Source organism: Pecten maximus, chromosome 5 (assembly GCF_902652985.1).
Source record: "Pecten maximus chromosome 5, xPecMax1.1, whole genome shotgun sequence".
In the NCBI taxonomy this organism is placed as follows: domain Eukaryota; kingdom Metazoa; phylum Mollusca; class Bivalvia; order Pectinida; family Pectinidae; genus Pecten; species Pecten maximus.
In genome coordinates, this window is record NC_047019.1 from 20,537,801 (window position 1) to 20,552,750 (window position 14,950).

General features: G+C 34.0%; 2 protein-coding genes across 4 annotated transcripts in view; one reads left to right on the forward strand and one right to left on the reverse strand.

Moving 5' to 3' along the window:
• The window catches only part of LOC117327466 (serine-protein kinase ATM-like), a 61,405-nt gene extending 58,931 nt beyond the window's left edge, over positions 1-2,474 (reverse strand). The window contains exons 1-2 of the mRNA XM_033884468.1: positions 2,361-2,474; positions 310-433 (exon numbers count right to left, since the gene is read on the reverse strand). Coding sequence (XP_033740359.1) covers positions 310-378 — 69 coding nt within the window. The 5' untranslated portion in view covers positions 379-433; positions 2,361-2,474. The remainder of the gene's footprint in view (positions 1-309; positions 434-2,360) is intronic.
• Positions 2,475-2,704: 230 nt separating this feature from the next.
• LOC117327469 (c-Myc-binding protein-like) lies at positions 2,705-14,880 on the forward strand. Of its 3 annotated transcripts, none has more exons than XM_033884472.1 (5): positions 2,705-2,811; positions 7,162-7,234; positions 9,698-9,746; positions 11,352-11,490; positions 13,810-14,880. In XM_033884472.1, exons 1-5 carry the CDS (start codon positions 2,797-2,799, stop codon positions 13,855-13,857), a joined length of 324 nt encoding a protein of 107 aa, XP_033740363.1. In that variant the 5' UTR covers positions 2,705-2,796; the 3' UTR covers positions 13,858-14,880. The 3 variants fall into 3 exon arrangements, with proteins under 3 accessions (XP_033740363.1, XP_033740365.1, XP_033740364.1); XM_033884474.1 differs by having other exon boundaries at positions 11,352-11,481; XM_033884473.1 differs by lacking the exon at positions 2,705-2,811 and adding an exon at positions 6,708-6,835.
• Positions 14,881-14,950: the final 70 nt, after the last annotated feature.

Consider the following 14,950-nt stretch of genomic DNA (forward strand, 5'->3'; position numbering starts at 1 on the left):
ATAACAGAAGTTTAGCTCCTCTATCAACATGAGTACTTGTTATGTTATGATATTGTAGCATTATGCAAAGTGGATCATGAACTTATTCGGCTTAAAATCAAAATGTTGATTAAATTTTATCTTAAAATTCCTATATATATATGCACAGTCATGGGCTTCCAACCTTTTGGAAACGGTTTGGCCAAAAGTTTGTACATTTAAGAAATTTTCCCAAACGGGGACATGACAAAAATCCATTAATATAAAATAAACACACATAGTGCATACTTTAGTACAGTATATATACAGAGTACCCAGAGTAAAACAAACCTTTCTGTCAGATGCTTTGTCTGCTACCAGCTGATGGCAGTAGGACGCTATGTCTGAAAGGTATTCCATGATGTACGTGTTCTCAAATGGTCTTTAGGGATGCATAACAATGTCTTGAAATTACCTGAAAAAAGGAAATGTCAATTAAATTATATAAAACAAGAGATCCCAGAGGGATCTTGGCGTCCACCATCAAATATATGATCTTTATAGGTTCCATGTCAGATTGATCTCTCTATTTTTCCTTCCTCTTATATACTTACTGATCTGTGTAAACTGAGAAACATCCCTCCAGTACTTTTCAGACAAGGGGAACATATATATGAAATTTCAGATTTAGCGATAATGGCTGTCTGTCGGCCATGTTGTTTTCAGATTGGTCCCAAAATGCAATGTGCATAACAATGTACCAAGGGGAACCTACACATGAAATTTCAGAAAGATCCCTTCTGTGCTTTTTGAGAAATAGTGATAACAAACTTACAATTGTCGAAATCCAATATGGCTGCCTGTCGGCCATGTTGTTTTCCAATTGGTTTGAAAATGCAATATGCATAACTAGGGACCAAGGGCAACCTTCATATGAAATTTGAGAAAGATTCATTTAGTAGTTTCTGAGAAATAGCGATAACAAGAGTTGTTTACGGATGGACGGACCACAGACGTAGGGCGATTTGAATAGCCCAATGATGGTGGGCTAAAAATTTAACCAAACTCAAAAGAAATGTATAGCAAGTTAGCAACATGTACAGTGTACATGTATATGTAGTAAAAGTGGAGAATAGTTAGATAATGTTTTTTTGGGCGTTGCTAGATTTATATATCAAAAGTAGGTAACAATCACAACAGCTTCAGAGTGGGAATTTTTTCTTGGGTTTTATTGATTACCATTGACCAGTTTAGCCCATAAACAGGGTTTCCTTGGGATATTGCTCTCGTTACAAGTCCATAGTGTTATAGAGAGAAGCCGGTTAACGGTAATCAATAAGTTACCGACTCTTTATTTTCGCCATTGTATAAGTTACTGACTCTTTATTTTCACCATTGTCCAATCACCCCTGCATACCTTTGGGTATCCAGTTGACGAAAATGCAGGAACCCACTACCTGGTACTAACCAATTGGAATGAACGGTGTTGGCTCTACTATAATTATATATAAGCTACCAGATTCCTTCTTAAGATTTATATATTGTGCATACAGTACAAAGAACTTGTGTGTTAGAGTGGAGACTAAATGTCATCTAGCTCAGACTGCATGGTGGAATATGTTCAAATAGCATAAATTTATATAATTGTGCAATTGTGGATGGTAACATATGACGTTCATGTTATTTTCATGAATTAATTATTAAATACAATTATAAGTGACTTTGAAGGTGATTTTCTTACATATCTAGGGTTTTAAGAGAATGGTTCAGTCTTAATTCATTTTGGAATTTGAACATAACATTTAAAATTTGGTAAAATAATAAGGAAGAGATTGACTATTAAAGCTGCGTGTTGCACAGTCAGTGATACATAGCCAAACACCAGTGGGAGCTGCGCATGCTGAGCTGGAAATGGGCTTATTATTTTGCAATTATGTAAAACGTCACCATTAATCCATCATTGCTTAATGTTTCCCTTAAGTTCAAATCTTTTCACCTTTAAGTATTATATGTATCATTTTTCATTTTTGCATGCCATAACTGACATTATCAGAATATACACTCAATCAATATGGCCGTCCAGTAGTCCTTTTATTACAACGGCATTTGACATCGGCCTCAAAATATAATTGATTACATGCCATCTTGATTAGGTTAGTTTTAGTTTTGATTTAAAAAAAACATTTTCAGAGACCGGTTTCGGTTCGACTGCACATACATCCACAAGACAGTGTCGTGCTCGGAAACCTCGACAACCGATTCATGATTTTCAGCTTGATGAATTCTATCGAGAGGGTTCAATATTTTGGAGAGGTTTGTTTGTTTTTTACTTTCGTTTTTAGGTTTTATCTGAACACTTGTAAAAATACATCGAAATAAACGTTTAGTTTGATATACATTACCTAACATTCCAACAGTCGAAATAGAAAAACCTGCATGTTTTCAAGTCAAACATCAGATATCGATGTTGGCTTACAAAATGTCAAGTAAGGAAAAACAACTTCACGTGGTTTTAAAATATGGCGGCGAATAACCCGCAAAGGCAAAAATAAGGGTAAGGGAATGATAGTAGTATTTGTGTAATTTGTTTTATTTCAGTTCAGTTATACTCATCAAAAAGAGGAGTATTATATGTAATTTACTTTCAAGTAATGAAACTATGATCTTATATCAACCAGACATATCATTATCGAAGATAATGTAACATTATTTTTATCGACTATTCTGGATTGTTTTAACCGGAAACGTATTCTGCGCAGTCGTCAATCTCTTTAGCAACCTAGTGCTGTGTGTTGTTTGGATCGTGTCTGTCAGAAAATAACAAATTTGTCGGTAAAAATGACTAATTACAGGGTAAGAACCACTTTTTCTTTCTGGTTGTAGCGTATTTTCCTGAGGCATATTCTTATACCCAACTTGTAGTTATGAATTGAGTTGCCAGTGAGTACAAATGTGTCGGAATGTGGCGCTGTGAAATGTTTGTGCATGCATGTGCGCGCTCAAGACTTTTCAATTTGATGACCATGTCATATACGTGTCATTTATTTACTGCTTATTTGTAACATTGTTTTTATATATTGTTGAATGTGTTGGATGATATGTTTAATGTTTACCTTGAGAAAAAGCAATGTCAGATATATATCTCATAATACCTGGGATACGATATTGTTTCTGTTGAGACTCGTGCCTCATGGTATGGCACATTGAAGATGTATGTCTACATTACTCTGTTAGTATATTGCACTGAACTGTACCTTAGTCCAATTGTTACTGTAGTTTAGCAGCTGACCATCATATCTAAAATACCATTGAAACTTTGTAATTTATCAGCCGCCGAAGTGAGTTCAATCGGTACATGATAGAATTGTATGCATTATTTTGAAGCACCAATCATAAATTTGTCCAAATTGATATTTTTCTTTCATATATTTTTACTTTATATCACTATATATATAAAGTTGCAATGCTAAAATATTGTAAATTGTATTTTTTCACCCAATATAATCAAATTATAACGGGGTGTTTTGTGGAATCCAATTAGTTTTTCTTAGTTATATGCCTAAACTATCAATATATGTTTGATATACGTTTTTTATCAAAAGTGTATGCAAACTTTTTTAATTTTGCTTAAAAACCATTGCTTTGTAGTTGCTAAAAAAGTCTGAAGTAGATTGTGTTTCTGTTTGCCCGAAACTTGTTGCATAGTATATACATATAACTGGTATACAAAATTTGGGTTGATTTGATCTGGCAGGAAATAACTTGTGATTCGATGCAATAAATTCATCATAATTACAAAGTTGTCTTGATTGACACAGTGTTTGAAAGTATATATGAAAATTCCTTAGACAATTGGTCTACAGAAAATTGAAATCCCATAGCCCAAGTCATTTTTCCATAGACCCATTTTGTACACACATATTGTTTAAAGTAGCATAACTGCATCATGCAAAAGCTTGCATCATCAAGTTCATACTCACTCAAATGTTTGAAGCCAATAACGCAATATTCTCAGTAAAAACACCTTGATTGTAAACTCCGATTTCATCGTTTGTCAGAAAATATAGGAATGTTGTTTACATAAATTGAAATGTATGTCAGGACTAAAACCTTTTTATAGCCAATCGGGTCAACACTTAGAAATTTTACATAGAGCCAGGTTTTCTATAGCCTCGGGCCGTCGGACCACCTTTACTTTCGAACACTGTTGACAGTGATCTGAGAAGACATGGCTTCAGTTAACTCTAAAATTTTGTGTACAGCCAACACATCAAGTTTGTGTAATATTGATCATAAGTAATGAAATAGGCCTGGTTACTACCTAGCAGCTCATAATCACTTTGAAAGTAACTGAACCCCAATGTTGTGAAATTCATAACACGAAAGTCCAACAGAATGTATTTAGCACAACATCCATTTATGGATTGCATTTGAATTATATTACGGGTCTGGGTTTAACATTCTGTATGTGAACAAATATGTATCCATGTCCATTATATCTCGGTTTGTATTAAACATCCAGAGCTGTGAGTATAGTGAAATGATAAAAATATTCTGGTTTGTTTTTCAGAAAAAAAAAAGTAAAAAGAAAAAATAATAATAATAAGGCTTCAAAATGAACAATCTGACTGATAACATAATGACATAATGTCCAATTTTACATTTGATAGTTTGTGTTAATGATGATTTTACATCCAGTCTAGATCTGCTAACTGTAGTAGTGGGTACATGTACATGCTGTGGATCTTTTAGAATTTGCAGAGCGTTACAGCTGTAAATGTCACCTGAGCAGTTAATAGAATTAGCAATTTATTTGTCCAATGGGACTGACACATAATCAATAGGATGTATTGGATCCTCAATGGCAAAAGACCAGATAAGGAATTAGAAGGCCTTATTTTAGGATGGACTGCTGTCTTAGGAAAATAGACACTTAACTTTTATTATCTTCATACAATTCTTGTGATTTGCTCTTTTTCATATCATATACATATATATATAAGGTATAAAGTATCAAAATTGACAGAATGATTTGATTTAATCAAATAGGTGTTACCTGCAGTATTTTTCTTAAAAAATTGTAATTAATTGAATGGCAATTATATAGGCAAGAGATCAAAACATCAACATTTCTTCACTTTAGTCTTTAGATATTCCATAACAATTTTTTTCAGATGGGGCTTATTTGAAATTCTTTATGAGTTTTTAAACCCTGCATGAAAATAATTATGTTTTTGACTCCTTAAAAATAAGCGAAAGATTTGACATGTTTACTTTTAGCTTATACAGATTTAAGGAAAATTGTACTTTACCTTGCTAAAAGTTAGGAATCTAAAAGTTAGGTATCAATTGAAAGCTATGTTCTTTACAACCATTTTCCTTACAGACTTTATATTATATATATAGAGTCGTTCAATGTTGGATGTTGCTGACAAGGGAGTCTGGGGATTTAGGTAGTTGTCTGTTTCCAGCCTGTAGTTGTCTGTTTCCAGCCTACAGTGACGTAGGCTAAGTCTTAACTACCCTGGTATTGATTTTTAAAGTGTATGGTGTGCTGAAGAGGAAGAAAATAGGCAGTTTGGGAATATCTTTTTTTTTTAATAAGGAGAGTCTTGTATGTAATTTAAAAGTATGATTTGGAAATAGCTCATTTTCTCAAACTTGCATTACAATAAACTTAACCAATTATTCAATATATCAGTCCCTCACTGAAGTATTATAGCTCACAATCAGTTCTTACGCCTTTGGTAATATTGTGCTGTTAAAAGTTTAGTGGCAAATAAATTGAATTAAAAAAATAGAAATCAATATGGCCATTTACAATATACAAAGTACAAGTAATGTTTTTTGTAGCAGAACCATTCATGTGTAGATTTTTTTCTTCAAATACACGTGTTAACAAATGGGAGTCAATACACTGCATTGTATTAAAAGATGCATTTTTGTGTTATCATTTAGTATTTCTAGAAAAATAAATAGAAATAATGTGTATGACTATAGCTAGTGCAGTAGTCATATTAAACTGCTGGTATTTCTGGCTAGGCGATTATAATTATTAGGTGCTGTGGATCATAAGTTTGAGGACCAGTGGATCATGATATGTACAAGTCATAAAATTTTCTTCATTTGTGTGACTAGCTATATGTTTTGATATATTACCACTTGGTCTGCATCATTAATCACTGAATGTGTTTTTATCATCATGATGTATATTGGGACTACTAAGTTGAACTTACGATGTGTACACAGCATGGTATGGTAATAAAGTTGACATAACAAATGAAAGATTTGTTGGTAAAGATATTTTTTTAAACTCATCCATTGTATCAACTGAAAGTATGTCTATTTGCCTCAATAAGTACTGGTACATCATGTGGTACACAGTCATCTTTACATAAATGTATGGCCCCAAGCACCATGAACTGAGAATCTTGGTGCAGAGAAAAAAAAAGAACTTCCATAAGATATCAAAACAATTTAAAAAATATATATATAACCTGCAGCTAGACTTACTATTTTGTCAGAAATGAGATTAAATGAGCTTGAAAATGGCACCTTATAAGGCAGTTCTAATTTCTTAATGTAATCAGCTTTGGTTGACGACACTACTAGCCTGTACGTTGATGTTAATGGAACACGACATCTCCACTGTAGTGGTGTAGCCGGAGGGTAGGACCTGACATGTGGTGTATGCAGGGAATCAGTCAATTAGCTGTATGAAGCATTGATTATATAAGAATAGTTGCACATTAAATACAGCTAGGTGTGTGTATCAGTAAGACACTGAGCACAGGAAATGTTTGTATAGACTTCTAAGGCTTCTGTACTTGTGTTGGGATTTTAATTAAATACAGTGAAATCAAAAATGCCATCTGAGGTAAGGTGGATAACAATGTTCATTTAATTGAAATCATTTGTATTTCTTCCAATTCATTCACCAAAACAAAAATCTCTAGAAATTGAAAATTTGCTACAGAATTGATTATATGGTTTTTGAACGATACATAATGCTGTGCATCTATATCATGGGCATGTACCGGGTACATGTATAAACAGCAAATGATAAAGTACTTGAATTTAAAGTTCTTCAACAGAATATGAAATGTGTTGTGGTTACATAGATTTATATGACAATACCAGGCATATTTATATATATACCAGTGATATCTCTCCTTTATAGCTTTTGTATTATTTGTTTTCCAGGCAGCTGATTCCAAGCGAGAGGAGTTCAGAAAATATCTAGAAAAAGCAGGTGTTTTAGATGCTTTAACAAAAGGTAAGATTGATGGATTACACATAGCATGTATTCCTGTGATTGGCTGAGATGATAGTGAATATGTATCTATAGAGACAATAGATTTGTAAGCATGACAACAAACAATACATTTTTCACTTAAGTAAAAAAATCTGCACTGACTGCTTTATTATGTCTGCACCACATACAACTTTTATAGGTAATATTAAACAAACTGTTACGGGACAATTCTTTTCATAAAATAAGTCAATGTACTTGTAGAAATATTGAAATATTTAAAGCTTTAAACATTTTTTAAATCGTAATTTGAGTAAAGATGTAATAAGGAAAAATGGAAAAAAAATACTTTTGATTTGAATATCAGTGACCTGTTTAAATTCCTAGTTTACAACTTATAGCCTCTAGCTTTGTTAATCATGCTTCTGGAATTAAAAAAAAGAAAACAACATTGATCAAATAGATAGTATGCAGAATAAATACATAAAAGGTGACTGTATGTTCTGAAATGATTAGCTGATTGATAGCCGGGGAACCTGAGCTACGAGGGCGATGTTTTTAGACCTTTTGATTTTTCAGCTGTAAATCATGACTGATTTAAAATTTGTATTTCTCATATACCACCTGCACATTCTTTAAACACAGGAAGTTTGTGATTTGTAAGGTTTAAAAGGAAGTATTTCATATTTTAATTCAACATTGTGGTTTGAGTCACTGTTTCAACAACCTGTTTCAGGATGATATATATTGCTTTAAACAACCTTGACATTTTATTGCCATATTATTCAGACTGATTGTAATTTTTTTTAACCTTATATACCATTTACCACGTCTATCTAATGTAAGGCCAAGGCAAAAATGTAATAAGTTTCCTGTTACAGGTGTGAAATGATAGGTAGGTAGGTTAGTGGGTAATCTAATAAAACTTCCATTGGTTACATTGGAGGATGAATATGACTTTTACAACACTGTCTTTGAAAACACCATAAAAAGTTTCTGGTAGACAATGGGCACTCATCTTTGACATGGGTCATCAATATCTATTCAATAATTAATATTTTGTTTTTGTAAGATAAATTTTGTAAAACTGTCTGTAAGAATTATAATTTCAGAAGATACATTTTAGCTAATTGTTTTTTTATGGTATTTCTTTAATATTCATCAGTTGCTTATATTATTCCCGAGTTATTTGTTTTAATGTCCAGTTGTCATGTCATGTTCACGTTGTCATGGAGAGTGAAGTGTTTTATATACTCTGGTTACAATAATAACAGACAAATGCTGGAAAGTTTTAAAATTTCTTGTTGTTATATACATTCAAGTAACAGTAGTACTAGTTGATCAGTTAGTTTAGATATTAGACTGTTACCTAGTACTAGTGTGCACAATAGATTTAGGTTGCTTATTATAAGTAGGACTTACATGAAACAAAAATATATTATTATGGCCTCGTATAATTTTTTATTAAGGAAAGTTTTGGATGTACATGTGTTTTTTAGGTCACCTGAGACGAAGTCTCAAGTGACCTATTCTAATCGCCTTTTGTCCGTCGTCGTCCGTCGTGCGTCCGTAAACTTTTTACATTTTCGACTTCTTCTCCAGAACCACTTAACAAAATTCAATGAAATTTGGCAGAAAGTTTCTATGGCTGAAGGTCAACCAAAATTGTGAATTATATGGTCCCCACCCCCCAGGGGCCTGAGGGGTGGGGCCAAAAAGGGTCAAATTGACTAAAACTTCAAAAATCTTCTTCTTTACTCTCAGATATGGTGGAGTCAAACACTTTTTATAGATGAAAGGGTCTTAAGGTGCTTTACCAAAATTGTGAATTGCATGACCCTGGGGTCTCACGTTTGACCCTGGGGAGGGGGTAACCTTTACTATAGTTTATATAGGGAAATCACATTTTTGACTATTATTTGTTGGATTTCTATTGGAATTCATTCTAACTTGGTTCAAATTATCAGCATGGGATGACAGTTTGATGGTATGTACATGTTGGCCCTGGTTGACCCCCAGGGGCTGGTGGGCGGGGCCAAAAAGGGTCAAATTGACTGAAATTTTAAAAATCTTCTTATCTACTATAAGTTAGAATCAAATACTCTGCATAGACTGACCCCATTAGGACTGATGGGTGGGGCCAAAAAGGGTCAATTTAGTTGGCCGAAATATTTCAAATCTCAGGTGACCGTTAAGGCCCTTTGGGCCTCTTGTTTAATGGTATTGTAGTCATTCATATCTTATACTGTATCTTACATTTGGCAATATAACATGGTAGATATATACAGTGGTAATGTTGAGTGTTCATCAATTAAAATGACATATTTGCATGAAAACTGGTAAGATTATAAAAAAAACCTGCTGAATATTTAACAGATTTGTGTACAGCAACATTATTCTCTAGGGCCAGTTAAGTTATAAGTCTGTAAATGTTCTGTGACATTACACCTTTGCTGTGTTAATAATATTTCCCTGTCTTCATTTCAGTATTAGTAGGCCTGTATGAAGAACCAGAGAAGCCAAACAATGCATTAGAGTATCCTTTGAAATTGACGAAACTGTACACTCGTACAATAAGATGTATGATATCAATGTCCATAAGTGAGAAATTGATTCCTTTCCACTTGTGATAGGAAAATAGTAAAAAATAAGCCGCTGGTTGGTATCAACACACTCTGACATGAGTTACCATGGTATCTTTCCCCCAACACTTGACAGTAGTAACATCCGTCCAATCCCCTATTTTCCCATGGTTACATTTACCCCATCTTCTGACATGTGTTCTTGGTAACAATAAAATAAACAAACACTCATTGCCCTTCCCTTGTCCTGAGTTCCCAAGGTAACTTTCACCTTGTCCCTTGACCTTAGTTCTCATGGTTACAATCAACCCATCCCCTGACCTGTGTTCCCACAGTAACAATCACCCTGATCCCTTGACCTGTGTTCCCACGGTAACAATCACCCCATCCCCTGACCTGTGTTCCCATGGTAACAATCACCCCATCCCCTGACCTGTGTTCCCATGGTAACAATCACCCCATCCCCTGACCTGTGTTCCCATGGTTACAATCACCCCGTCCACTGACCTGTTCCCATGGTAACAATCACCCCATCCCCTGACCTGTGTTCCCATGGTAACAATCACCCCATCCCCTGACCTGTGTTCCCATGGTAACAATCACCCCGTCCACTGACCTGTTCCCATGGTTACAATCACCCCATCCCCTGACCTGTGTTCCCACGGTAACAATCACCCCGTCCACTGACCTGTGTTCCCACGGTAACAATCACCCCATCCCCTGACCTGTGTTCCCACGGTAACAATCACCCCATCCCCTGACCTGTGTTCCCACGGTAACAATCACCCCGTCCACTGACCTGTTCCCATGGTTACAATCACCCCATCCCCTGACCTGTGTTCCCATGGTTACAATCACCCCATCACCTGACCTGTGTCCCCAGGACCTGTCATGAGTACAGCTGTCAAGAACAGGTGGAGGTCATCAGTCATCTAGGTGTCCTAAACATGTCAGTGTCCATGTCATACTGGATACTTTTTTCTACGATGTATATTGATTTATGAAATTGTAGATTATATCAACCATTGCTGCAGAAATGATTTTTGGACAAATTTATATAAAGCAAGTGATTTCTAAAATGGTGCTGAGTGTTGTGATATCTGTTTTTTCATGTCAACATTTATTTATTTTTGTGATGGTTATTTGACATCCCTCTACAACCAGGGTCATATAAAGACAATTTACTATTGTTTAATATACTATGTAGTTAAATTGATATACATGTATAACCAATATAGGGTCAGAATGTCATCTGAATGTCCGAGTGTGACTAATGATTACTGGTACATTGTACATGTATATATGTGGCTGTCATCAGGAATTGAGCTTAAGTTTAGGAGGCCAATAATAATAATTGTCAAAATAATGTTTTTTGAAATGTTTATTTAAAATGTGCATTTTTTGCTGTTACTACTACTAGAAAGTTAAGAACATGGAATTTGATACCAATGAGTTCAAGTACAATGTAAATGTATGTATGATGGTAGTATGTCGCACGTACATGCTTGTATAATATGTCGATTAGCACAGATATTACATTATCCTTAACTGACTACCAGCTTCCTAAAACAGCACCTCGGTGCCTCAGGACCAGAGACAGCTGATGTGGAGGCCCTGAAGCAGGAAGTGACAGAGTTACGACAAAAAGTGGAACAGTTGTCGGAGGAAAACACAGACCTGAAGGCCAAGGTTGGCAACGTACTGTAACCTTTTACTAACACTACTAACTGTTGTCCTAATGAGGTGTGGTGATTAGTTATTGTTTTCTGTAGTTCTGTGATTAGTTGTTGTTTTCATTTGTTGTGTTGTTGTTTTTGTTAGCTCTACAGTTACGAGTAACCGTGAGCTAATGCTGTACCCCCAACGTTTTTGGGGCAAGTTTTTGGAAAGCTTGTTAGTCCAAAAGCGTACACCTCACCCTCTTTTTAAATTGGTTTATACATTCATTAGAGGTCCAGGAGTGATGTTATGGCAAAATCATGCAGAACAAATTCGTGATTTTTTTCTCATTTCACCATTTGTGGACTTAATTTTTTTGGCACCAAAATCCGCTTTAAAGTCCACACCCTTCTTATTTGATTTATACATCCATTAGAGGTCTAGGAGCGATATTATGTGACGTACAATTTCATAATGACATGCTTATATACATACATAAAAAGTGAAAGCATAGTGTGATTGCTGCCACCGGTGAGCTTTCGCAATCATTGATTGCACTTGTTGTTGTTCTGAGAGGTTCTAAATTTGTACAGAGAATTGCTTCAGTAGATCACAATTACAGCAGAAAACTGTAATTTTTGTTTGGGATAGAACTACAAAATCGAATTTCTGAAAAGATATACTGGCCAGTATTTCATTTTGTGTCCGAGAGTAAAGTTAGATACATGTCAGTAATTATCAAATCAGACTTCTCTGAAGTATCGATCTTTTCAATCCTTGTTGTTTATTTTTCATTCTTTTATTCTTTGCTCTAACATCCAAATGGTTTTATCAGTTACTCACCTATTTTCAGACAAAGTTGAAATATCTAACCAGAAAATTTTATTAACCTTTTACTATTTTCATTTCATATCTTCATTTGAGTGTATCTAATTATTTCTTTTGGTATCAAATTTGTAACAGTGTAAATTTAATGTTATATATATACAGTAAAGTCATGATTGGGCAAGGTTTTATACATGATCTTCAAATTCTGAGTTAGTGACGGACACTTTATGAAAAACTGCTAGCTGTCATTTTCTGTAACATTATTACAAAATTTAGTAATTAATATGAGTGAATGACAATATCACCATAAACGTGGCAAAAGTGAGTGTATATTTGTGACATTAACGATAAAAAGGTACCTTTTGTTCCTTGTTGATGGTTGAATTGGACAGTTATTGTTTTAAGAGATATGAATATGGATTATAAATCCTGGCCTGTTCTATATATGCTGCTGATATTACTGTATATATAGATAACCCCAAAAGGGTCAAAACTTGGTCACTGTTCAAGTCAAGTAATGACGCTCTTAAAAATAAATAAGTTATTTGAAAACTGAAAGTTGTTTAGTATTACACACTAAAGAATCGTTATCTTAGATCAGAATTAAGATTATTTTCAGCTGGCCTTTTCATAGAAGAGGGAGAGCTAGTGTTGTGACACTGCATCGGCGTTGGTTTTCTAGTACATTTGTATTAATATTTTGGGGGGGAAATCCTGCTTTTAGACAAATTTTGGACTTAGATTTTGGTGCAAGTGTTAAAAGGCATTAACACATCACTTTATGATTGTATTTATGTACTGATATTTGACATTATAGGGTCCCTGTGGGGTTAGACTAATATATATATATTCATTCCCAAATTCAAACAAAGGGATGTTTGAAAAACAACCCTGCTTGATGACACGTTTTGCATTTTGGTAGATATCAGCGATTTTTCAGCTATTTATGAATTTATGATGTCAATAAGGTTGAGCAACACATATTAATTTGGTCAAGTACACATTATAAATCTTATTTATATACAATATGCAAAACGATACCAATTTATATACATGTATTTTGATTATTATTGACAAACATTTGCGAGATTAGCTATGTTGTTCTACAACAGCTCTTGTTATTATTATGAAATATATATTTTGTCTTTCAATATCAATTTATAACAATATTAGAACCTTATATTAGAACAATCTAAGGTAATAATATTTTGAGAATTTCTATCAAATTAAGGTTTTTGTTTAATTTTTTATACCATATTTATATCCTCTAAACCCCCCTCCGCTAGTGTAATTAAGTGTTCAGTACTAACGTGCTGGGAGGGGTTCTGTGTGGATAAATACACTTATACAATAAGACCAGAAGATCTTTTTATTACAAACTTTTTGAGTTGGTAGTTTTTGCAAGATGAACATTTTGAGTTCATTGAGATGTATAGTTGTTTTGTGGAAAATATAATTGATACATATTGTGTTATTTATATATTTTATATTGATGTTAGTCAAAATTAATTAATTTTTGTTTGTTTACAGTTACAACAGTATGAACCTCCGACAGATGAACAAGCCCCAGATAGTTAAATACTCCCCCTCCATGCTGCCCATCCATCTACTGTCATGTCTTCACTACATTGTACATTAGGACAAGTGCTGTGTAGGATGTCACGCCTCGCTGAGTAGGATAGGAATCATTCACGTGTGTCTGGTGACGGCATCCAGTTACAGAACATATAGCAAGGTGTTTAGTCAGATCAACTGACAAGAAAATAGTTTGACAGGAGTCCTGTTTTACAATGAAGAGTCAGAAAAGAACAGTAGAAAATATGTATTTGCTTTATCAAGGATGATGTTTGGTCTGCTCAAGGCTTTGTCAATTGTCTAATATAATGATACAAAAGATGTCTTTCCCTGGTCAGTGTAAATTTAATTTGCATCAACCAGCATTTTTTGTGAAATACCTAAGTTTTACTTCAGACACAAAACATGATTCTTCTCACTGTTGCTTTGAAAATATACCTTGCAAAACACACATATATAAAGGATAAAAATACTACATGACAGTTCTTTGAAAGTTATTTTCATTTTTGAATTATACTACTTAATATTATTGACATGTGATGGTACTACTGGAGTTTCTTGAATCAAATTTCCTGCCTGTCAGCATTCAAAGGAAAAATACTTTACATTGGAACTACTGATCAATGTAAGGTTATTTTACAACAGTTCACAGGTATAATTTGTATTTTTGGTCACAAATACTTAAGTTTCCAGTATAAAATAGTAACCTACCAGCTTTAAGAGAAATACACTGTGTTATGTTGTACTGTTCAGAAAAAGAGAGTTATCTCCCTGTCAGCTTGGCAGTTTCTGATCTCGCAGAAGACCACAACGCACATTCCAGTTATTGGCAGGTTTACATTGAAGTTCAAATTATCTGTTTTTTTCATTAACATTTTTCAAAGACGAAACAAAGGAGGGGAAAATAGTTTTAAATGTACATGTTTATTATGTATAATATCGTTTTATTTAAAGACGAAACGTGATTATAATTTAATTTTGTCTTCTTAGGAAGTTTTATTTCCAATAAATACCATAATTACTGTACATCGTCTTTTGGTTATTTTTGTAAGCCATGTGATGCAGATCTTTCACTACATACTAAGTAGATGAACCA